At 38.7% G+C, this 23,940-nt stretch overlaps 5 protein-coding genes across 7 annotated transcripts; 2 read left to right on the forward strand and 3 right to left on the reverse strand.

Moving 5' to 3' along the window:
- Positions 1-597: 597 nt before the first annotated feature.
- Positions 598-3,339, reverse strand: LOC133740017 (protein KINESIN LIGHT CHAIN-RELATED 1). The gene is made up of 2 exons (XM_062167846.1): positions 1,562-3,339; positions 598-1,177 (listed from the first exon to the last, which is right to left on the reverse strand). Exons 1-2 carry the CDS (start codon positions 3,256-3,258, stop codon positions 961-963), a joined length of 1,914 nt encoding a protein of 637 aa, XP_062023830.1. The 5' UTR covers positions 3,259-3,339; the 3' UTR covers positions 598-960.
- Positions 3,340-4,509: 1,170 nt separating this feature from the next.
- Positions 4,510-10,973, reverse strand: LOC133735765 (autophagy-related protein 9). Of its 3 annotated transcripts, none has more exons than XM_062163205.1 (10): positions 10,639-10,973; positions 9,015-9,622; positions 8,556-8,876; positions 7,756-7,978; positions 6,848-7,027; positions 6,542-6,748; positions 6,366-6,443; positions 6,089-6,159; positions 5,857-5,967; positions 4,510-5,674 (listed from the first exon to the last, which is right to left on the reverse strand). In XM_062163205.1, exons 2-10 carry the CDS (start codon positions 9,590-9,592, stop codon positions 4,762-4,764), a joined length of 2,682 nt encoding a protein of 893 aa, XP_062019189.1. In that variant the 5' UTR covers positions 9,593-9,622; positions 10,639-10,973; the 3' UTR covers positions 4,510-4,761. The 3 variants fall into 3 exon arrangements, with proteins under 3 accessions (XP_062019189.1, XP_062019187.1, XP_062019188.1); XM_062163203.1 differs by having other exon boundaries at positions 9,015-9,641; XM_062163204.1 differs by having other exon boundaries at positions 9,015-9,695.
- Positions 10,974-11,146: 173 nt separating this feature from the next.
- LOC133735766 (CDT1-like protein a, chloroplastic) lies at positions 11,147-14,780 on the forward strand. The gene is made up of 7 exons (XM_062163206.1): positions 11,147-11,615; positions 11,702-11,821; positions 11,923-12,178; positions 12,662-13,510; positions 13,910-14,111; positions 14,206-14,293; positions 14,395-14,780. The coding sequence occupies exons 1-7, from the start codon at positions 11,296-11,298 to the stop codon at positions 14,450-14,452; spliced, it is 1,893 nt and encodes a 630-aa protein (XP_062019190.1). The 5' UTR covers positions 11,147-11,295; the 3' UTR covers positions 14,453-14,780.
- Positions 14,781-17,118: 2,338 nt separating this feature from the next.
- LOC133740105 (WAT1-related protein At1g44800-like) lies at positions 17,119-19,206 on the reverse strand. Its single transcript, XM_062167968.1, has 7 exons — positions 18,885-19,206; positions 18,685-18,747; positions 18,460-18,576; positions 18,123-18,351; positions 17,837-17,995; positions 17,601-17,752; positions 17,119-17,531 (listed from the first exon to the last, which is right to left on the reverse strand). The coding sequence occupies exons 1-7, from the start codon at positions 19,088-19,090 to the stop codon at positions 17,330-17,332; spliced, it is 1,128 nt and encodes a 375-aa protein (XP_062023952.1). The 5' UTR covers positions 19,091-19,206; the 3' UTR covers positions 17,119-17,329.
- A 3,031-nt stretch (positions 19,207-22,237) lies between these two features.
- On the forward strand, positions 22,238-22,707 carry LOC133737754 (protein DOWNY MILDEW RESISTANCE 6-like). The gene is made up of 2 exons (XM_062165252.1): positions 22,238-22,438; positions 22,513-22,707. Exons 1-2 carry the CDS (start codon positions 22,238-22,240, stop codon positions 22,705-22,707), a joined length of 396 nt encoding a protein of 131 aa, XP_062021236.1.
- The last annotated feature ends 1,233 nt before the right edge of the window (positions 22,708-23,940 follow it).

Raw genomic sequence — 23,940 nt, forward strand, 5'->3', positions numbered from 1 at the left:
TTGCTATTGTTCTTGGCACATTTATAATACTAGCTAGGTTGTTGACTTGGAGTTGCAATGTTGCACACGATTTGTGATGTGAAGGAAAGGAAGAAACCATTAGTTTGACTAAAGAACTGTCACATGTAACTTTGATTATAGGTGCATATATAAACATTTTAAAATCAACATATTTAAGAGACAAGCATATAGTTGACAATGGCCTCTCCAAATCCATCAATCTAGCATAAGATAGCTACACAAAAGTCAAATTACAATAGTGTGCGAAAATTATACACAAAGATATGCAGATATGCAATAAAAGATAAAAAATATCAACCAAATCGTTTATTTTCTTACCATTGACATAACATGGGATGAGTATGACAGTAACATATTGTGTTTTAGGAAGGTAGCATCAGTCGAAGTTTAATTGTCATAACATGTAAACTCAGTGCCCATTGAGAGAGCACTCTGCAGCAAGTACAATGTTCTGCCAAGGCTCTTTACCAGGATTTCTTTGTAAACAGACTGTTTAGTCTATTTAAACATTGCAGTGAATTAGTTATATAGATGATCATCACAGTTCACAATATAAAGAAAGGAACTCATGCTGAGGAAGACAATTTGATTATTTGATAGAACTTTCTTCATGATTAGGAAATAAACAAAAATATTCCTCAATTCTAAAGCAATATACAATTATACATGAGCAGAAAAATGTGTTCTTCAAGATAATACAGTATAAGGGTAGAACAATGGCTTATTAAGATTCTTTCTTATAAAGACATCATTCCCCATCACCCGGGAAACAAAAAAAACAAAAAAAATATAGCCAAAACATTATGAGAAAAACTGAAACCAGCAGCCATACCCCCTTACACTCCAAGGATGAAGTTAACCACTTCCTGCAATGTGCTTTCTTATCCAGTATATCAATTACACCGAGCATCTTTTAAATTAAGTCCGATCACTTCAAATTCACAGGAAGTCAGCTTGTGAGCTCCTGGCAGATGGATGAGTTTGGGGCAAGGGCAAGGCCTTGATGGTTCGCTCATCATTTAAGAATGTCCCACGGGCTTTTTTCCTCAACTCTTCAAGAAGTCGCTGTGCTTCTCTGAGTTCGTCATGAGCACTTGGTCCATGGTTCTCCCAAGCATCAACTACTTGCTGCTGGAATTGGATTGCAAGGGCATAGCTGAAAACCCAAGAGATCAATTATGAGATACACATGATTGTGCCTTACATAAGACTAGCAATTTCACTAAATGCATCATGCCTTACATAAGACTAGAAATTTCACTACATGCATCAATCACCTCTTTTAATGGATGCTTGATGATTAGATACCAAGGGAAATGAAAGTGGGTGCATGTGTCAACAAGAAATGCCAGACCTATATTAAGTTTACATTTTCCAACCAGAAAACTATGGGAAATAGCACAAGCATTACTTATAACATGAATTAGAAACTATGTCAGTAACATAATAGGTTCTCTATTGCATAGATTAATAGAACCATATACTGGCCAAGTAAACATATACTGGCCAAGTAAACAAGAACGAGCAAGAGTATTTATACCTTTTCATGGCATCATATGCTTTTGAGACGTTCTGGCATGCCTCAATTGAATCTGCATGATGTGGACCGAGTGCGACATCCATGATGTCCTTTGCGACAGCAAACATCTGTGCAGCTGACTGAGGCCGGTCTAGTTCCAAATATGCTGCCCCCAAGTTGTTGTAAATATACCCCACACCAAAATGCTTGGGCCCAAAGCTCTCTTTCAATCTCTCAGCTGCACTCTCCAAGTACGGAATAGCCTGTGAGACCTTGCCAGTCAACAGAAGTAACCACCCTATCCTAGCAGAAACACTTCCCTCAGAATGTTGTTCTTGAGGGAGCTTCTCAAGCAATGCCAATGTCCTCTTTAACAGTGAAATTGCCGTTTCAAACTCGTTCATTGTCTCGTATTGCATTGATATTTCTGAGTATGCCTCGGCAACATCTACCGGGGCGGCTCTCTCTTTCTTGTCAAGAATTCCACAAGCAATCTCCAAACATCTCTTTGCATCCGAAAGCTTTTCCTGATTACATAATGCTTTTCCCATCGAGATAAACACTAGTGCCCTTGTCTCACTATCCTTATCCGTTTGCTGAACAACACCCTTCAAAGTATTAATAGCGTCATCATACTTCCCCAGTGCAATCTGCATATTCGCAGAATCAATCTCCGCACGAAGCAGATCAGAACCAAGACCCCAATTCTTCAAAACCTTCTGTGACAACATGTTTTGCTCCAAGGCCTTCTCATGCTCCTCCAACCCGGTATAAATAACCCCAAGAAGCCTCCTGTCATGTGCAACCTCCACTGAATTCTGCCCCAACTGTTCTTTATGAATCTCCAATGCCTTCCTACAGAATCCCAACGCCTCCTTAAAGTTCAAAACCGCAACATAAGCCTCAGCCAAGTCCCGGTTGGCCTTGCCAAGTTCCTTACTATCTTTCTCCAACATCACCTCCTTAATCTCCAAACACTTCCTCAGATTCTCAAGAGCCTCCTCTCTCCTCCCCATCGCCGTCTTCACATTCGCCAACTCCAACTGCACGGCATGAAGCACCGGCCTAATATCCCCAACATTACAACCCTCCTCCTCTAACCTACCCAACATCCTATTAGCCCTATTCAGATACCCCAAACTATCATTAAACCTTTTCAAGCTATAATTCGCAGAACCCATCAATTGTAAAGCCATTGCAACAAGAAACGAAGGCTTATTACCACTACTACTACTACTACTATCCCTATCATCATCTTGTTTATCAAAAGCATTAAAGGCCCTAGTAGCAAAAGAGAGAGTCTGTTCAGGGTCCTCACCTTCTTGGTCAAGCTTGAGCCCAAGTTTCAAACAAGCCAAGGCCAGCTCTTTCTCTCCGAAAACCGACTCCATTTCCTTGAAAGCCCTACGCATCTCTTCGGAAGTAGTCGCTGATTCAAATGCGTCTTCAAGCTCGGACCTTTCCTTGGTTTTTCTCTGCCTTGAGGACATTTGAGGGGCGAGGGTGTCCATGTTTCGAGATGGGTTTGCTTGGAATTGGGTGTTTTTGAAGAACAAGCCATGGAGTTTGGTGCAGGACCTGAACCGGGTCGGCGAAGAAGAAGAAGATGAAGAGGAAGAGAGAGGGTCAGAAATGTAATTTCTGGATACAAGAGGAGCAAAGGATTTGGAACTCCGACGACTGAGATGGGAGAAGAGTGAGATTGAAGACTTTCTCATGGTCGGAACTGGGTGAGGTTTTGTGGGTTCTAGCTTTCTGTTTAAACCCTTTGAGTCTCTAAACCCTCGCACTGAATTTTGGAGTGACTTTGAGGTCGGCGAAGTAGAAGGCGATGAGAAACCGAAACGACGCCGTTCAATAGACTCATTATTTCACATTTTTTCTTTTGTTTTAAGTTTAACCTGCTCTGTAATTGATCACGCAAATTATGTTCAATCACCGTTGGATATAAATTTAAAGATGGAAAATAAAATAATTGAACTTAAAAATAAGTATTTCTATAATTAAATTTACTTTCAAATGTGATTGAGCATCGATTTGCCGGTTGCTGCCTTGGTGGATCACGGTGCCGGATCCTCCTGGGGTGTGTTTGTTGGGCCTTGTGGGTGTGGTGGTTGGGCCGGTTCTCTGTTGGGGCCTTACTGTTGGTTGTGGGCTACTGTTTAGTTTGGTTTTGGTGTGTTTGTTTTAGTTTTAGTTTCTTGCAGTGTTTGGGTATTTCAAATAAGTCCCTTCTCTTTCGAGTTAGGGTTTGTGTCATGGTTCCGACGTTTTGGTTTGGATTGGGCTGCTGGTTTTGGGTTTTCAGGTCCTCTGCCGGCTTTTGGCCGAGCATTTCTCCCAGCCTGTGTTGAGTTCTCCGGGGGATCCGTGGATGGCCCGCCCAATAGCTTTCTATTGTGGTTTGAACCCATCCTCGTCAATGCTGCTTTATCGGGCCTTACTAACTCGATTGGCTTTCCAATTCACCCATCGTCGTTGAACCTTTTGACTTTCAGTATCAGTGTTGTATAGTTTGTTGGTTTTCAGTGTTTTGTAATGGAGTGTGGTACTCTTCCTTACTTTTGTGGTGAGGTTTAACGAGGCCACTATGTACTCCTTGATGTAAGTTGTTATATCAATAAAGTTTCTCTACTTTGATCAAAAAAAAAAAAAAAAAAATGTGATTGAGCATAATTCTTTTTATCAGTTACACCAGATGAATATATCCTATTACTGCTATTGCTAGTAAAGAAAATATCTGGTTAAATACAGAAATGTTATTCACACTTCGATCTATGCGTTTTTTGTGAGCGTATAAAGATGCGAAAAACATTCCCAGCTTGACCGGGTTTCAAACCCCTTATTCAACCAAAAAAAAAAAAAAAAGATGCGAATAACATAGCATCGAATTGAGTACAAAATGACGTCCTGGGAACACGAGCAATATCTCACTCTAAATAAGTGATCAGCTACGACAGATCTATTGGTGTAATGAAAAAGAAATTCGAAATGATCAAATAGTTCAATCTGTACATTTTTGGAGGACTTCTGGGTTTTCCTGTGACCTCAGTAACCCTCACAACTGGGAGAATAAAAGAGCATCAAGAATTGATTGAATTTATATACAACAAAGAATACATGATTCCTGATTCCTTAACGAGAGATCCAGTAGTGGATAACCAACCAAATACTTGAGCAATAAAGAACCTCTTGAAAAAGCTAGAGGAAACAAATAGATATCACTGAAGTTTGGTGGTTATATCTTTGGGGGTTTCGGGACGTCTACTATATACATCATCAAAATGAAGATTAAATTTTCCTGCCTCTAAGTCTAAGTCATCCATATAAGTAGTTCGAGATAAGTTATGGTAGTTCCTCCTCCAATCCAAGTTCTGTTCCTGCTCTACATCTTGTTCTGCATCCTGTCGTTCATTCCGTTCCTGTTCCTGTTCTTCAGCCTGTTCCTCTAAGCTTCTATCTGAGAAATTTTCATAAAAATTATCTGAAGGCCGGCACGTGAAATTAGGAGGCTCAAGGAAACTTGACTGTGGAGGATCAAGAAAACTTGACTGGGGCTGTGTACCATGAGGGCCAGTTCTAGCCCACCAGTGACTCCGAGTTTGGTGTGCCAGATTACCAGTATCGTGATGCTGAAGTACATTATCTCGGGGGAAAGGGGCTGATGTAGAAGCCCCCAGATAAGACCGTGATCGATCCTCATAATGATGGTCCCAAAGATCTTCAAATCTTGCTCCATTGTCTGTGAAGTTGGGTGGCATCCAATCCACAGACTGCTGCTCAGCACCTTCAAATGGTTCTTCCAGAATATCCCTCTTGTAACTCGTTGTATGGTGTGGGGCAGAGGTGTAATACCAATCAAGAAGGTATGGATGATTCTTCTGATCTGCATCAATTAACCACAGAGAACCTAATTGATAGCCAGTTCTAGGATTATGATGTAGCCTTTCCCTTGAGAGATAGTTCATGCCACCAAAAGTTCTCAAACTGGGGCTACCCGGTGACATTCTCTGAGGAGAATATGCATGTCTAGTTTCTTGTCCCTGCAACTTTTGCTCCCTGAAAGTTCTAAGATTTAAAAGAAACTGATGTCCTTGTGCATTTGGGTCCCACGAAGGATAGCTACTCTGGAAACTGCCACAAAAAATGGAAAATTTTTAAGAATTGAGATGTGCAAGGAAATTATTTGGCTAGCATGTAACTAGAACATCGCAAGAAGTAGTTTATGCTCTAATTGGAAAAGAAAAACATAAAAATGACACAACGAGCATCCCCAAGTAAATCTCTCGTGAAGGAGAAATGCCTTGTGATCATACCTCAAGAATGATTTCTCCATTTTACCCTGAGAACTCCTCTGTGAGCGAGGTACATTGAAAGGTGACCCATAGTTCCTATTACCATGTTTTTGAAAATCAAAGGCACTAAAACTGCAAGAAATGAACAGGCAGTCAAATTTTAGAATCTTGTCAATGTGAAAGGCTCAGAGCACACAAAATGGCTAATCCCTATCTGCACAAAGCCAAGAGAACAGGGTGCACAAATACTAACCTGCAAACATGACCAACACCTTCAACATCAATTGTGAATTCTGCAATAAACTCTAAAATGTCATCCACCCTCTGCACAGTAAACATGGATCAGACTAAATCAGTAAACCGGAAAGTGCATAGATGAAACAAAACAAAAATGAGATCTGCAATTCTCTGACCTTTGGAACAACAAATATAAGTAAATATGGAGTGAGAAAGATAGAGGCCATCTAAATCAGTAAACCGGAAAGTGCATAGATGAAACAAAACAAAAATGAGATCTGCAATTCTCTGACCTTTGGAACAACAAATATAAGTAAATATGGAGTGAGAAAGATAGAGGCCATCTCCTCAAGTAGCATCATTCCAGTATACTGCATTTAAAGAAAAAGAAAAAGAAAGAGAATAGTATGAACAGCAGCTTAATATTGGAGGATAAACAAAAGGAAATAGAGCTTTGCAGGGGGATTACCTGAAACAGGGATTCAAACTCTATCCGAACACCCTCAGTATTCTCTTTGCCACGCCATGTCTTGGGCATATAATGTGTGTATTGAACCACCATAGACATTGCCCCCTCTGGATCAAGGACCAGAAGCTCATCACTAATTGCAGCCCTGCTAATAGCTGTTATAGTTCCAAAAACAGCAGCATACCAGAACAAGTTGCGACCAAATATCTGCCCATTCATATTAAACTAAAAGTTAGCATCATATCCAGAGTTCCAAACAACATAGCCAAATGTGTCATTAAGAAAGTAGGAGTAAGAACATCTTACATGGCCCTCTAGCAGAGATTCCTCTAGGAACGCAATGATGATTAAAATAGCAGCAAAGCCACCAGAAACAAAAGAGATGAATTTTGCTATAATGGATATAATAGGAGAAGGAAATTGCTTCAAATATTCAGAAGCATGTACCAAACTGCTATTGATTCTGTGTTTGAACAAGTGGTCCACCTGCCACATTATGATGCCAGTTTTAAAACTATAGCAAAAGAGGACAGAATTCATAATTATAGACAATGGAAACAAAACCAAGAGGGAGGGGGAGACTAACTTTTAGAAAGATATATAGATGCATAACTCCTTTCAATAAAGTAAACCAACCATACCAAAGATAATTGATTCAATTTTGAAAAGCCATGATTCTTCATATAGTTTCATATCAAGATACAGGGGAACAAAACTCTAAATATATGATGAAGTGATAATGATCATATAAAACCTTTACCAAGGTGAAGTTTTTTGAATCTAACATGTTAAATCCAACCTTTTATTGTTACTGAACAAAATTTTGTGCAAGCTCATCAATTAAACATTGAAGGTTTTAGGCAGCAAATTTGCATGCAAATGAAAGGGAACACAAAAGAGCACAATAAAAAACTTTATGGTTCGCAAACAAGATTTTGGAAAGTTGGTTGATCCATATTAAGAACCCATGCAGTCAATTTTGGGAAAGAAAAGTGTTGGCTGGAATCGCAATTCATCTTTTCAGTAAATGTCCAAACTCCAAACTAACTTCACACAGTGGTTATCAAAGTAAGAAAAAGATGCCAAAGAAATCACAGGTAATGCATCTTTCAATCACAAGCACAAGTACCATACATGAACATGCATTACTTTGTTTCAAGCAAAGGACCATCTGAACTTGAGAGAAAAAAAAAAGAAAAAAAGAACAATATTACCTCATTGAATTCCCTAAACATCCACCTTGACAAATTTGACCATCTTCTAGAAGAAGCAGTGCTCGGATGATTATAAAATTGTTCTGCATGCCTTAAGAAGAGATATACCAGCATGAATATGACAAGAAATGGCGAAAGGAGAAGCATAGCAAGCCCAACTACCATAAGTCTTTTCTGTAATGTTCTTGGATTTGATACAAAGTCCCTTCTAACACAAAAATTCCTGCAGAAAGAATACACAGTAAAAAAAGATCATAACTATGCACACCATTCCAAAGTAGGCCCACAGTACAAAACAACGATGCATGAATATACAACTCTGAATCAAGCCATTTTCTACAACTCAAATCAAATCGATCAAATCTCCTCCTGAAATGTTTGGTGCCGGCAACAAAGATTCCCATTGTGCTCTTTTTAGAGCCATTATCTACAAGTATACCAAGTAGATGTAAAAGCTTCAAGCATCCATCATAATGAACATAGTTTGACCAAGAGACTTTTTCTGCTAAACCAGTCTAATCCTCATTTTCGCCATTTTTGTCATCAGAGAGATTAGCTGGGGAAGATCTCATCAGAGATATTAGCTGTTTCTCGTTTTTTGACCAAGAGAAACTAAAGTTTTCTCATATCTATAACATTAAAGTTTTATTTACAAAACCAGAAAAAGAAGGCAGAAAAATGATGTCCTTATATTCTAGACAACTATATTGGTCATGCCACCTGAACATAAATATCAAGGCTAGAAATTATAAATTAAGTATACAGGTATTTCAATAAGTATGTATTAAGATTGACCATACCGATCAAACATGCTCTGCAGTATGCACCAATTTAAAGTCCACTCAAGGGTTTTTGTCAGAATTAGACGCTCTCGCTTTCCATCCGAGGGCAATTTAACAGTTGGGCCACTACCTGGGACCCACTGTGAGATTGGAAAAGCAAGAACACCCTTGTTAAGCATTCCAATTAAATAGTTCTCCTTCCGCATCAAACGCATAACCACATCATGAGCAGAAAGATCTTTGACCACACAAAGCTGCTGTGATCTTTGTAGCTGGACAACCTTCTCCAGAATTGATGCCCATGGCATGGTCTTAATTTCATTGTCCGTGACATGGAGGCTGCAAGAAAACAACCGTGCCCACTTTTCTTTACTAATTGAATATTATAAATGCGTATACTTTTGAAAAAAAAAAAAAAAACTTAAGCAACTGCAGTAATTGCATTATAATTTCAATGCTAATACTCTTCAGACATACCTGTGGTGATAGAAGTGACGGACTCCCAAAGTATCTCGTAGTTGAGCGAAAAACCTCAGAAAACAGAAGATCCAGTAAATGGAAAATATAAACAAATATCCAACAATTATAGCTTTGGAAAGTGTCAGAGGGCTTAATGGGTGCTGATGAAGAGCTTCAGTAGCAAGATCACAGGGCTTAGTTCCAGATTGAAATGCATCCATCCCACACTTCGCATTACGAAGACCATTCCAATCAACAAATAATAAGAAGAACCCAGAGAAGCATATGGTGAAACCCAAGCTGAGAAGCTCTACTATCCACTTTATGACGATACACCAGAGGCCTTTATCACAATAGTAACTGTACAGCCTTTCAAAGAACAGGTCCAAATCAGCAATTGGTTCCACATTTACACTCTCGCCATTAAGAAGCCCAGTTGGGCTCTCGCTGCCGGGACTTGGACTCGGTGCCCTTCCATACGCAGATAATTCAACCTCAGGAGCTGCATCTCTAAGCAATGATGCTGTCAAAGATGATTCACCGCGCCACTTAAAACTGCCGAGAGACTTCACACCCTTAAGCCAACCGAACATCATTCATACACACTGACTATGGGTAGATACAGCCTGTCCATTCGACGGACAACTGAAATAGTTAAGCAAGATTTTGTAAGAATGAGGGGATAAGATATGGTCCCATCTATAGGCACGAAAACAAAGTTCCATATTAGTGAGTAAAAAAGAAAAAGAACAGGGTAGCAACCATAGTAAACCATATGCATATGCAACCAGGAAATAACAAAAAAAAAGGTAAAAGAAAACATTCTTCTTCTACTCAATTATCATGGCAAGCTTCATATCGTCTTCAGCATTTCTAAACTAATCGGCTAAACCCTTCTTTGTTCGGATCAAAAGCAATCTAATTAGCAGCTAAACAAACCAATGCAACCAAAACTTAGAGAAGAGGTTCTTGTATCAATACCAGTCTATGAACCTAGCAGCAGCTTGTTTTTAAAAATAACATCTGTCACTCATTTCCTTCAGCTGGTTCCTCTATAATGATTTCAAACTTTTGTACAGCAAAGACATTATCTTACTACCTTATATTCATTTACTCAGCACTAAGAGCTAGTTTCCTTGACCACAAGTCAATTCATCAAGCACATATCCAAGCTTAGCAGCTACTCAATAATCATTGCAAAGTTCCGATTATCTTCAGCATTCTTAAACTAATCAGCTGAAACCTTTCCTCAAATAGAAACTAACATAATCAGAAGATAATTATCCCAATCATCCCAAACCTAGGGAATAGGTTCTCATATCAATATCTGCTCTAGAAAAACCTAATGCCAGCTTTCTTTTTCACCATAGACTTCACCTGGTTCTTCAAATTGAGGTTTTTTCCTACAGCAAACCATGATCACCCTAGCTAGCTTGGTCAAGCAAACTCAATTCATCAAGCAAATATCAAACTTTAGCAACTAAATTATCCAAACCCAGCTATAAACAAAACAATAAACAAGAATGAAGCTATCATCTAAACCACAATCAACCCCACCTCCAAGATATTCCCTTTTCAATTTGGGCAGAACAAAACAAAACAAAACCCAGAACCAAGAAGCAGCAAAAGAACAAAACTTTACCTCCACCCAATTGACAGCCCCAAAAGAAGAGTTCAAAGCAATCAAATTTCACCTCCACCGGAAAAAATACGCCACCGAATTCCAAGACGGTGAGAACCAAAACGGCGAGGGCACGAAAACCAAGAAGCAGAAGCAAATGGTCCAAAACGAATCAATTCCGATTAAAAATTTTTTAAAAAAAGAGGAGAAACCGAAGAGAGAAGAATAATATGAAGCCTTTTTTCGGGTTTCGTTTCTCTCTCTGTTTGTTTTGCTTGTGTAATTGTCTCTCTCAATATGATATGATTGGGGAAGACGAAGAAGAAAGAAGAATACTTGCTTAACCCAACTTTGTTAATAGAAGCCGCTTCACTTTCTTCACTCTTTCTAAACCCCTTTCTTGCAAACCCAACTTTGGGCTGGGCCAAGACACGGCCCATGTTTCGCAATTTGAGGCCCATCGGACGTGTCCACTAGCTTCCTACCCGACCCGAATCCGAGATAAAAACTCGCGGGACGCAACGGATCGATTTGGCGGGAGGCAACGGTAGCACGCTGGTCTTTCCCGCCAAAGGACTATAATAAATACCCGAAACCCTCATTTCGCCGGCGCCTCTCTCTCTCTTTCTTTATCTGAATCTGTCTCTGTGCGACTGAGATTTCTATCTCTCTTCTACAATGAGTTCCTCAGAGACCAAAGAAGGTTCAGATCTGGCTCTGAAATTCAAATCGAAGAAACCCTTAACCCAAACGAAGCCCCAATCGGTGGAGAAAGACCCGATTTTGACCGCGCCGACGCCGGAGAAGACCCTGCAGCCGGCGCCGCCGCGAGCCCGGAACCGGAACTTCGCGCTGTCCATCGGAGAAATCAGGAGAGCCGCGGCGAAAAGCGTCGGCGAGAAGAAGGAGCAGATCGGATCTGCCAGACGGCAAATCGCGTGGCCGGAGGAGAATCCGAAGAAGGCCCGTGCCGGCGCACGGAAAAAGCTACCGGAGAAGTAAGGTTTCTGAATTTCTGGGATTTAATTAGGCGATGGCAATTTGGGTGGGTTTTGATTTTTAGGGTTTTGTGGGGTTTATGCAGGTTTGAAATGTTGGGTGAGTTTTTCAATTGCTTGGATAGTTCGATTCGGTTGTTGAGGTCTAAGGGATTGAAGACGAGCTTCAGGAACATCTGCCCTGCGGTTGAGGATTTGACTGATAGGTACTTTTCTTTAAAAATCTCATCTTTTTAATTTTCTATGAAGAAATTTAGGGAATTGAAAGTGATGGATTTTTGGCTATCTTGGATTTTTTTTTTTTTAGGAGGTTTACATATAGTCACTTGGCTCAGATGAAGTTTATTTTGCCTGAGGTGATTGAGATAAAGAAAGTGCTTGTGTTGGATGAGCGAACCAGTTGTTTGAAACCGGATCTTCATGTTGCCTTGAATGTTCAAGCATTAGAGAACGATGGCAAGTCGAAATCTGAAGGTGGGGGGATTGTGCAGTTGAAGACGACACTGAATTTGAGAAGGGTGTTCCGTGATCGGCTTGTGGAGGTTTCAAGATCTTATCCTGAGGTAACAAAACTAATATGCTTTCATTTGTTTTATGATGATTAATCAACTACATGGTTTTTAAGGGTTTTGTAAGCCCTCTGCAGAATATTATATGTGAGTCGCACCTTTACTTTTAGATAGTGTATTATTCTAGCAATCTATGAGGCTCTTGTGTATAACAAGGGCTCAAATAATCTTGATTATGATGCGTAGCCTATATGAGTCACAGCTTTACTAACTGATGATCTGGAATTATATGACCAAGTTCAGTGTTGTCTTATGCCTGGATTCAATTTATCCCCAAACAGTTGTTGTGCAATCATATTAGACTAGGACTTGAACAAAATGCAGAAGTTGTTGTCTAGCTGAGAAACAAGCTTCACGTTTTATAAATAATAAAGTTAGCTTACACTCATTTACTTAGGACTTCCAGTTTTATCATGTCTATAACCTTCTTGAACTTCTGCGTAGCATGTGGTCAAATAATTCTAAATCATCTTTCAGGATTATGAAATTCCAGAAGAAACTCTGCCCCATCCATTCAACTGTGGCAAGCAAGATATACATTCAAATAGGGTCAAGTTTTCCTCCTCATCCTCTCCTGGGGAGGAGGTGTCAACCAGTGTAGACACAGTTGAGCAACCAGCAGTTTTTAAGACCTGCCTTCAGGGTGATGAAATTCCAGATGAAACACATCAAACGCCATCTAATCAATCAATGGAGGATTTGAATTTTAACATAATCAGAACCCCCAGTGTTCCATTGCCTATTAAGACATCATTTGAAGCACCTAAAAATCAGCAACCAGAAATAGCATCTCATCTTTCGCTATCTTTTCGAAGGCACTTTTCTCAGAAAGCTAAACACAGTGAGTCAGAGAACATACAGGATGATCCACCGAAGGCATCTCTCCGAGCTTCAAATCTTTCAGTTTCAGAGTCAAATCTCAATACAGTTTGCTCCATTAAGGAAGATAGTATTGCTGCTTCTTCCCATGGTCAAGTGCCTGCAACCCCAACCAAAAAGATAGACCCTGTAGAGGATGATGGTTTGCCTGGAAATAATACTGCCATCCAGTCTGCTCCAGGAAAGCTTGCTTCAACTCCAGCAAAGCTTGTTTCCACTCCAGCAAAGTTGATGTCCATCACACCTGCACCGCACGCACCAAAGCGATGTTTTATGAGCCCAGAGGATAGCTCACCGAACAAGTTGGTCAGGCGTCCTCCACGCACCAGGTCGTTGAAATTTGACACTCCTGTGAAGAGTAGAAATGCAGATGAAGTTCTTGATACGGATGACGCATCAATGGATAAAGACATTCTTGATATTCTTCCTAGGGATCTTTTGCAATCGGTATGCCTCTGCGTAATCCTTATTGAGCATTTCTATTTCTATAATTGCTTAAAATTTGCTAGACGTACTAGTTATTTAATTTATCTCCATAAAATTTCATATCCCTATTGTTTGTTCCATTTGAAAGTCTCTGAGACTTGTTTCATAACCATTCATGTATATGTGACAACTTTTTCTGCATACAGCCTGCAATGTGTTTTTCTGCAACCTTTTTTGGGCTTCCTAACATATCAATATAATGTAAATGTTTACTTTTGCTTTTGTTTCATACCAATATAATAGGATCAACATAGGTTGGATTTAGTTGTGCTCAAATTAGTCATGATAGTTTTAGCAACCAAGTGACAGTTGGAACACATGCTTATTAATGGATTAATCTCAATATCAATATCTTTGCAGCTTAGAGATAAGGAGAGGAAGGCAACAGAGGAGAGAAATCCAGCCATCTCACAAGCTAAGAGGCGGCAGAAAATGATTGCCAACCTGCCTAAACTCTTTAACATGATTCATTTCCTAGTTCAGTCAATGAACCGTTCTTTTATCACCAAACAGGAGCTTGTACACAAGATAATTTGGAACCATTGTGACATGATTGACAGAAGTAAGCAGATAATATCTCAGTCTTTCTAGTAAAAGTATAATTTCTTATCCCATGAAGTTTCTTCTGAGCCTAAATCATTTTGTTCTTTTCACAGAGGATGTTGAAGAGCAACTGAATTTACTGCTAGAATTGGTTCCAGACTGGATCTCTGAAAAGAAACTTGGAGGAGATTTGCTTTTCTAGTGAGTGTTCTTTATAGCTAGAAAACAAGTTCATGTTTTTTTCCATTGAAAAGCTTGAAACTTGATCATAGTGTTTAATTTTATTTTCTGTGTTCTTGCAGCATTAATAAAAGATCATGTCCTGAGGCAATACGTTCCCGTCTTGAAGAAGCAAACTGAGCTGGAGAATGCTAGATTTTCTTTAGTTTACTGTAAGAAACTAATTTAGGGTGGTGTATGATTTCCCTCCTTCATTGAGCTCCTTGTAATATGTTTTGGTTAGCTATTTTGTCCTGTAAAGTTAATCTGGGTGGCCTAATCAGGTAGTTAGCATGAAGGCTTTTGTCTAGAGGGATTCACAACAAGAGTATGATTTGTCAAAAAGTATCTATTATCTATTCACAACAAGAGTATGATTTGTCAAAAAGTATCTATTTCCCTGTATTCCCTTTCTGGTGTTTTTGTAAATGAAAGCAAACAAAAGGTTCTCAGAGTCCTGGATTGAATGTGCAAGTTTTCAATTATCATCGCTAACTCGTACTGATCAATTGGAGGTTTTTAACATAATCAGCATACCCGACCAGTCATTTTCCCAGTAAGACATCACTTGAAGAACCTAACAACCAGTATCCAGAAATATTATCTCATCTGTGAATCAGAATACATATAAGAAGACCTACGAATGGCATCCTTCGAAGTTTCAAAGTTTTCAGTTTAAGAGTCAAATTTCAATACAGTTTGCTTCATTAAAGAAACTATTATTGCTCGTTCATCCCATGGTCAAGTTCCTTCGACCCAACCAAAGAGATAGACCTTTTAGATGATGATAATGATGGATTGCCCAGCGAAAAATGCTAGCATTCAATCTGCTCCAGAAAAGCAACAAGGCTGAAGATGTTCTTGATACAGATGACGTACAGATTGACAAGGACATTCTTGATATTCTTCTTCCTGGGGATCTTTTGCAATTGGTATGTCATTCTCCTTTTTCCCACAAAAGCTTCTTTCATTACTGCATCATATTATGCACGATATGCAGATAGCCATAAAGCTTTTTGAAAAGTGATTAACTTCTTAGGCATCCAGCCTCCAATAGGTTATTGTGCAAACATTTTTTTTTGGCTCCCTAAGATATCTAATAGTGTAAATAATTTTTTTTTTGTTTTTTCAATTGCATTATGATTATGCGCAAACTAGTCATGAAAGTTTGTAGGAACCAACTGGCAGTTGAAAGTTGAAACACATGGTTGGAAATGAACCTCAGAATCAATAATTGAAGGCTTGCGACCCCATGTGTTTTTTTTTTATGTACTTCCAAATGAACCATCATAGCTGTAATCTTGAGAAGTATTCCATGCATTTCTATATAGTGTGACTTTGTAAGCTTCTACACAAGATAATTTGGAAACGTGGTGACATAATTGACAGAAGTAAGCAGATAACTAATCTCTTAATTCTTTTGGTAAAATGATACTGTCTTATTCTGCGGAAGTTAATTCTGAGCCTAAAGTCGTCTTTGTTCTTTTCATAGAGCATGTTGAAAAACAACTTAATTTGCTGCTAGAGTTAGTTACAGATTGGAATTCTGAAAAGAAACTTGGAGGAGATTTTCAAGCGAGTGTTATTTAACTTAGAGAGCTGAGGTAATTGAGATAAAGAAAGTGCTTTTGTTGGAAGAACAAAGCATTTGTATAAAGCCAGGATCTTCATGTTACCTTGAATGTTTAGGCAATAGAGAATGATGGCAAGTTGAAATCTGAAGGTGGTGGGATTATGCAGTTGAAGAAGGGTTAGAACTTAGAAGGCAGTAAATTGCAGAAGGGTCTTCCATGATTGGCTTGTAGACTTTTAAGATTCCATCCTGAGGTAACACAACATTCATTTCTGAAAGCATTTCATGTTACTAAATCAACAAGCATGGTCTTAATAACGGATCTAGAAGCCTTTTAAGATTTTGTGCTGAATGTTCCAACAATCTAGAGGCTTGTGTGTTTAAAAAGTGATCAATTCATTTGTCATCAGTATCCAGCTTTGTGAGTTGCACCTTCGATCACTAGCACAGAATCTGGAATCATATTGCCCTACTGGAATAACTTTGCTGTTGTCTTATGCCAGAATTCAGCATTTTTTTTTCCGAACAGTTGTTGTCCAATCATATTAGACTAGAACTTGTGAAGACACTATTCAAGTTTTATAAACATAAAGTTAATTAGATCATACTCCTATACTTGGGATTTTTTTTTTGGCTAAAAGATCGTGGATACGAGAGGAAAAAGCCTCCCTATCACACCATTTTATTAATCAAAGAAGAAGAGCGAAGGAGGGGGACCAAAACCAAAACCTCCTAAAAAAACAAACAACAGACTAACTAAAACGAAATTGAGGCAGACCTCTAATGTCACTATTACAATACTCCTATACTTGGAATTTGTACGGTCAAGTGTAAAGAGAAAATGCTTTAGATAATGATGATGCTTAACTCATACTCACACGCAAAAACTGTTCTTTCTTGATGAATTAATAAAGTATTCTGTAAAATCAACTAAACTATCTGGAAGATGGGGTACTCTTTTGCTGTATAGAATGAACATTTCATTAGGAACCTTGGAAATGTTTAGGTTAGTTATTTACTTACGTGAGTAAATTTCGGTCCTAATCAGGTACCTTTTTTTTTTTGGGCCTAATCTATCGGCTAGTTAGTAACTTAGTATACGCAAGCTTTTGTCAAGAGTGACATCTGTAACAAGTTTATAATTTATAACATAGAAACATATATTCTGATCTCTTCATTTTCTGGTGTTTTCTTAAATGGATGAAAAAAAGAAACTGCCAGATCAATGCTGGATTGCAAGATGACTGGATGGAGTGAATGTGAAAGTTTTCAATTAACTATAACGCCTAACAGGCTTGGATATTTATGGTACTCATGGACCTTACATATCTACCAACTTCTTATTTAGTAAAGTCATGGATAGAAATCAATAGTACTAAAGGCACAGACCCAGCTAACTTGATGATTGCCTTATTTCCCTCTTAAAATGTTATTCTGAATCATATTCAACCATCGGTTTTATCTTTATCCTCAAGGTCCATTTGGAGGACCTGTCTTTCTGCTGAAGATCCCACTTGCATCTTGGGTTCCTTCTGGTTATCACTAATCACGGTAGGTTGCTCTTGGGATTTGAAATGACTTTGATCTCTATCTTTGCCCCATAAGACTAAGTATAGACCGATAATGATAATGACCGCTCCCACTATTCTGAGTAAACCAAATTGCAAGTTAGACATTAACTTAAAAGAAAAAATTTGACATAAACTGTGTTACTACCTGCCAATGTGCAGCTTTTCGCCGAGAATGAAGTAAGCTAGAATAGCCACTAATGCTGTTGCAAGAGGACTGAACATGGTCACGAAGACAGGTCCTTTTTGTTTTGTACACCATAGTTGAATGAAGATTGTTATACCTGAGCATACAACTCCCTACAGTTAATCATCATAAAAATATTAGTATTAGTAGCTGATCAATAAATCATAATTTCACTCATATCATATACTTTTACTTACAGCATATATGATGGACCAGAAATCATTGTTGTATGTAATTCTCCATGCTTCCCGTTTGTGCTGTATTATAACTGTGAACACAGCGGATTGTGCTGCAGCGATACAATTGATCCATGTGGTTAGTGACAGTTGTGCAGGATATTTCTTCAATGTAATCCCCTACAGTTAGCAGAATAGTTACTGCAACTGAAACTCTTTGATCATGCTATTATATCATTCTCATATTTCTAAGGTGATTTTATTTGTTTTGTAACAAATCTTGTATTTCTATGAATTCGGTAGCTACCTGCATTATGTACCATATGGACCATGTTATACAACTTGCAATCACAAGGATTGAACCCTTTGTCCAGCTTTTGTGAACAAAATTACTTCTTATGTGTTGTGATGCTCCTGAGAAGCTTTGTATTGCAGGTCCTTTGTACGAAGTCATGGTGATGACCCCAGCCAGAGATATTAAGGTTCCCAAGAGTTTAGCTATTCCGCGCAGATTCCTTACATCTAGAGCCTCCATCCTATGGGTAGTGAGTATCAAAAAGTATCAAAAACATGTTTGTCAAAACAAGAGGAAGCATGTAAGATGTATACGTATCTAACCATTGTTCATGATTTCGATGCCTCACCTGAGTATGACTGCAATCAGAAAAGTCAGGGATGGTATGGTATTGGCTATTGATGTGACGAAGCTTGAAGATGTGTACTTCAGGCTTGCAAAATACATATTAAGGGTTAAGCTAACCCTGCTTTGCATCAAGAGAAAAAAAAGTGAGATTTTCCAGCAGGGAAATTAAACTTGAAGCTCAAATTCATTTCATGCATGTAAATTTGAAGAAATGCCAATATCCTACCCTAGAAGGGAAATCACAAATATCTCCATAAACAATGCTAGAGTCAACTTTGGCCTTGCTTTTCTGCAGGGAAACAAAAAATGTAAGAGAGATTAGTATGCCTCAAAAGTCACAAAAAAAAAAAAAAAAATTGGTGTTCTGATTGTTTAATTAGTTCATGTTAGAAGGCTACAAGAAACTGTCAGAGCTTCGGCCTCTACCTTTCAAGAAAATAGGCAAATGGAAACATGACTAAGCCACCAACTATATGTCGATAGGTTACAAAGACATGAGGGTTCATCCCATGATTGAAGGATGCATCGGTAATGAAGTAGAGAAATGCATAACCGATCTGTGTCAAAACCATGAGAAGGTGTGGCTTGAATCTTCTGTAGATCTTCATGTATGGACTCACTACAAGAGCCATAATTTGTTTGTCTGCAACATATCTTTTTGCTACTCAGGTTGTTTATAATTGAAGCATTGAAGCCTTAACATGTTCATTTTACGAATGTGAATAAAAGGATTCTGTTTTGATTGGTTATGCCTTCTTGTTGACAGTATCATGTTCTTAAATTCTTACTTAGAGAGTGAGTTTTGTAATGAAAATGGCAAAGTACAACATACAAATATTGTTATATTCCTGCTAATAGGTTAGCTGGGCTACACTAGTTAATTATATTCCTTAAACTAGATCAATAGTCATTCTCTCCTCAAAACTGTAGATGCTTAGTAAAAGTGAAGTACGTTTACTCTGGAATACTTTCTATAATACAGAACTAATGCAGAAATTTGATAAAATATGACTTGTACTTGCATGAACTGAACATTACAACTTCATGCATCTTCAGTTCTGATTTTCACCATCTTGTGAGCTTATAAGATCGGAGAAAGCGAAGCACAGGCCGCATAAGCGAGACATAACAAAATCTGTATAGAGCAACATTACTAAAAGATCATTTGGCCATCATGTGAGCTTATCAGATCATATATACTTAATAGTGATTTAGATTGTCTTAATTAATTAAGTTCTTAAACTATAAGGCTACAATAAATCTTTTGTGCACATTTTTTACTGATGCACGATATAGTGACACACTATAACACTTGGTCCTGTGGAGAATCAGAATTATTCTTCCTGTTGGTTATTCTTTCATGTGAGTGACTTGTGCAGAATACCATCTGGGTAAGGGAACAAATCCATTTTTTTCAGTTTAGATGGATAATATTGAAAGATAGAGGAATAACAGAGCTTCTAGTCAACTAGAAGATTTGGACTTGATCTGCAAGGAACGAAGCTTCTGTTCATCAAATATATTGCCTCCTTGTAATGTAAGACTGAAATACACCAAGAAGTTCCATTGAAAAAACAATGAAATAAAGATGGAGACAACAGAATTTAACAAGAACAATCCAACTAGGAAATTACTTTGTATCTTCCTATTGTTGGCATCTGCACAATTTTTTCTACAGAAATGGACATTTGCACCACCATGCAAGTTCTTGAAGTAATCGTACCGTTTTGTCTTCATCGAGTCTGAACTGTTCCGATAATTGGAATTACCAATTTGGACCTCCTGAGAAACAATACCATTCAAATTATGGCCTATGTAGCATGACTCAAATACCAGTTAGGACAGTATTATTGTTAAAATTTACACTCTTAAGTCTTAACTGTTTACTGTAATTGCAATTTTTTACTGCAGTGAATTTTTGTATGGTCAGATTATATGCCTCATGTGTGGTTCTGATCATCCTCAGTCTTGACTTAGGGAGATGTCCTAAGCCTCACAAATCAGTTGCTTAGTGATATATTAACGAAAATAGGTCGTAGCCAGAGTGTGAGCACGACTCCTTTATTCTCTCTGCCTCTCTTCATCTGCTTTCACCGCAGTTATCTGTCACCGCAGTGATCATATTTGTTGTTGTGAAATTGTGTGAGTGCAGGTGGTCGATCAAGCAAAGAGCTAAACTCCAACATAGCTATAACCCTCTGACACATAGGGAATATATTCCTAGCCTTGCATAAGAATATATATCTGAGTACTGTGTGAAAGGTACCATACTACCATGTCATTAATTTTCTATTATAGGCAGCCGGCAGTGTGTATGTGGATGTTATGGTAAATTAGCTCCTAATCACTAATATAATTGAAGGTCTTACAATGAACTTTGAAGAAACCAATGAAGCTTTGGAAATTTTGTTCCGGCATCTGCGATAAAAAGATGCCCAAAATACCAACATAATGACATAATAACATTTTGGAGGTGAGAAAGAGAGAAGGCAATGAGGCAAAGAGAGTTGCTGGAGTTTAGAACACCTCAACACCCATCATCATTGGGTGCAAACAACTGGGGTGGTGCATCTCCCTTATTAGCAAGAAACATACCGAAAGAGTCACTTGAACAGAAGTATCTGAAGCTCAACACCATTCGCCTGCGTGATGAAATCTTTCCTGATGCTGAGGAAGATGAGTCCATGGATTACTTACCTAGAAACTCTCCTGGCCCTAAACAAGAATGTCCACCAACGCCGAGCCGAAGAAAAAGATTTCTATCGAAGCTTTTCTTGTCATCTCCAAAGCCAAAGGCTAATTTGGGTTCAAAGAAAAAGTCATGGTTCCCTAGATGGGACCCTCAAAATAGGTGGCCTCAAGGTTGGTGATGATGCCATGGCATACATGGCAAAGGTTGGAGAAGAAAATTCAAGTGGAACCAAAGCATGCTTCAGAGTGGGGGAAGAAAAGCATTGCTTATGTGTTGATCGGAGACAATCGATTACTAAATTCTTGGTTGAGAGATTTCTGTATTTACTAAGATATATAGATTAATGAATTTGATTTGAATTCTTATTAAAGCCTACATTGTGGATTGTGGTGCATAGCTGTATACTACAGATTGAGTTCATGTCTTTCTTATGGAGTGGGAATGTTTTTCACAGGCACAGACAATAACTCTGTATCTTCATTTCCAGAAGTAATATGAACCTTTGCATTTACTGGTTTGTTGCATATTTTACTGAAGTATATCAACAGTTGCACAGTAGTGAGTCAATTGAACATGCAAGTTAACTTTTTTCCTTTTCCCAGTCAAAGATGGAATGAACAATTATACAACTTCATAAATCAAACAAAGTCAAAAGAAAGCATATGCAGAGGAGGAAGCATAGTGCTGCTTGGAATGAAAGAAATGGTGTTATTCATAAATGTTCAATGAACTTTTAACAAATTATCATGGCTACTAAGAAAAGGATCCAATGTTCTGGGTTCCCTCATAATCATCTTTGTTCTTATTTGGCCTAGTTGTTTGTTTATGCATTTATTAACGAATAAAAAAATCAGGGGAAAAGGATTAGTTCTTATTTGGCCAGCTTACATAACATTTTGTATATTCATCTAATTTCATAACAATGACCTTTTTGTCAGCTCACCCAAAAAAAATCTTATCTGCTTCTGTAAGCTACTGTACAAATGAATCAATGAGTAGCCACATTATGGTAGGAATATGCTTAGTTAAAGCAGCTGCAAATCCAAGGACATTTTCACTTGGTTAAACTGCACTTTATTTGGGGGTAATGGAGAAGCTCATCTCCAGAAGAAGTGACTTGCAAGTTGTACCTGAGTCTTTCATCTTACCCCTGGAAACTAGACCCGGAAATACACAAGTTTTTGTATTGGAGGACATTCCGGTTATTGATTTTCAGCAACTTGGTATTGACAGACAACGGCTGATTAAGCAAATTATAAACGCAGCCCAAGAATTTGAATTCTTTCAGGTTTGACATTCTTTTTAGGTCACCCATTCTCTTTTTCATGGTATTTAATCAGGTAAATATTTGACACAATGCAGTTGATCAATCATGGAGTTTCAACACATTTGTTGCATAATGTATTAGATGTGGCCAATCATGAGTTCTTTGAGCTGCCTTTTAAAGACAAAGCAAGCTTCTATTGTGAAGAAACTAAGAAAAGTTGTAGACTATACACCAGCAACGACGATATATATGAGTGGGAAGGCACATTACGTACTGGAGAGAAAAATTAAGACACCTTTGTCATCCATTAGAGGAACACATGCAATTCTGGCCTGAGAAAAACCATCTAGATACAGATACTTTGGCCCTTCAAGACATGTAGTTTCAAGTCACCTTTTATATGTAGGCATATAGCAATCTGTTGAAGGATGTCGACATAATGTGTGCCTCTACAAACTAGGGTTTAGAGTTGTAATAGGAAAGTGTTCTAGGTATTCAATTGTATTCTATTACCTATTGTGTACCTTGTAATTAACTCCCTATATAAAGGGCTCCTATTATCAATAATAAACACAATTACAATTCTCCTGTAACACGTTATCAGCACGAGTTCTAACCCTAGCCCAAAAGAAAAAAGAAAAAACCCTAAAACTGCTGCAGCCTCTAACCATAGCCGAAAACACCTAAAACCACCCAGCTTCCTGCCGCAACTTTTCTAACCCTAGCCGCAGCCTCCTACTGTAGCCTGCAGCCCCAACCCACTGCTGCGAGTCCTCACAGCCTCCCTGCTGCTCCTGCCGCAAGTCTGCACACTGCTGCTGCTCCACGCTGCTGCCCCCTGTGCACCCTCCTGCACACCACGCTGCTGCCCCCTGCACACCACGCTGCTGCCCCCTGCCAGCACGCCTGCAACCTACCGCAAAGCCCTGCAGCCCTGCAATCCGCAACCTGCTGCACAACCGCGCGTACGCCCCCGCGTCCCTGCTGCCGAGCCCGTTTCCTGCTGCTGCCAAATCTGCCGCTGCTGCTACTAGTCACTGCTGCTGCGTCCCTGCTATTCACTGCTGCCCCAAAACATGCCTGCTCCAACACGCGCGTGTCCTCAAGCCAAGAACCATCACGTAAGATTTTGTGAATTAAAGTTGCTGCTTTCATGTATTTTAAATTCTTTTATTTTTTGCAGAATATTGGAATATATGTTGCCAAATGGTTTTTGAGTATTTAACAAAGCGGAATTGTGGGGATTCGCGCTTAACGAACTAAGAGTGTTCGTATGAACTAAGAGTGTTCATAACCAAACGAACTAAGAGCGTTCGTATGAACTAAGAGTGTTCATAATGCTTGGACTAAGAGCGTCCATAAGCATCAAATTGTGACCATATTATTAACATCATTGTTTGGTCTAATCCAAAAGAGATTCTTGGAAATTGATTTCTTGGTAGCATAGCTCGGAAATCTTATTATTTTAGTTTTCGTGGAAGTTTAGCTCCGAAACTAACATATCTTCTCTTCTTATTTTCAGG

Source organism: Rosa rugosa, chromosome 3 (assembly GCF_958449725.1).
Source record: "Rosa rugosa chromosome 3, drRosRugo1.1, whole genome shotgun sequence".
Classification (NCBI taxonomy): Eukaryota; Viridiplantae; Streptophyta; class Magnoliopsida; order Rosales; family Rosaceae; genus Rosa; species Rosa rugosa.

Bases quoted from the DNA above. Each gene is read 5' to 3' on its own strand.
- LOC133740017 (XM_062167846.1), bottom strand. From the start codon at position 3,258: ATGAGAAAGTCTTCAATCTCACTCTTCTCCCATCTCAGTCGTCGGAGT. The intron at 1,178-1,561 runs GTATAAATACTC...TTGGGTTTTCAG, and splicing joins GCATATGATGCCATGAAAAG to CTATGCCCTTGCAATCCAAT.
- LOC133735765 (XM_062163205.1), bottom strand. From the start codon at position 9,592: ATGATGTTCGGTTGGCTTAAGGGTGTGAAGTCTCTCGGCAGTTTTAAG. The intron at 8,877-9,014 runs GTATGTCTGAAG...GTTTTCTTGCAG, and splicing joins CGTCACTTCTATCACCACAG to CCTCCATGTCACGGACAATG. The intron at 6,749-6,847 runs GTAAGATGTTCT...ATGAATGGGCAG, and splicing joins AATCTCTGCTAGAGGGCCAT to ATATTTGGTCGCAACTTGTT.
- LOC133735766 (XM_062163206.1), top strand. From the start codon at position 11,296: ATGAGTTCCTCAGAGACCAAAGAAGGTTCAGATCTGGCTCTGAAATTC. The intron at 11,616-11,701 runs GTAAGGTTTCTG...GGGTTTATGCAG, and splicing joins CGGAAAAAGCTACCGGAGAA to GTTTGAAATGTTGGGTGAGT. The intron at 11,822-11,922 runs GTACTTTTCTTT...TTTTTTTTTTAG, and splicing joins GTTGAGGATTTGACTGATAG to GAGGTTTACATATAGTCACT.
- LOC133740105 (XM_062167968.1), bottom strand. From the start codon at position 19,090: ATGGCTCTTGTAGTGAGTCCATACATGAAGATCTACAGAAGATTCAAG. The intron at 18,748-18,884 runs GTAGAGGCCGAA...GTTTCCCTGCAG, and splicing joins TTTGCCTATTTTCTTGAAAG to AAAAGCAAGGCCAAAGTTGA. The intron at 17,753-17,836 runs GTAAGTAAAAGT...GATTAACTGTAG, and splicing joins TCTGGTCCATCATATATGCT to GGAGTTGTATGCTCAGGTAT.
- LOC133737754 (XM_062165252.1), top strand. From the start codon at position 22,238: ATGGAGAAGCTCATCTCCAGAAGAAGTGACTTGCAAGTTGTACCTGAG. The intron at 22,439-22,512 runs GTTTGACATTCT...GACACAATGCAG, and splicing joins AAGAATTTGAATTCTTTCAG to TTGATCAATCATGGAGTTTC.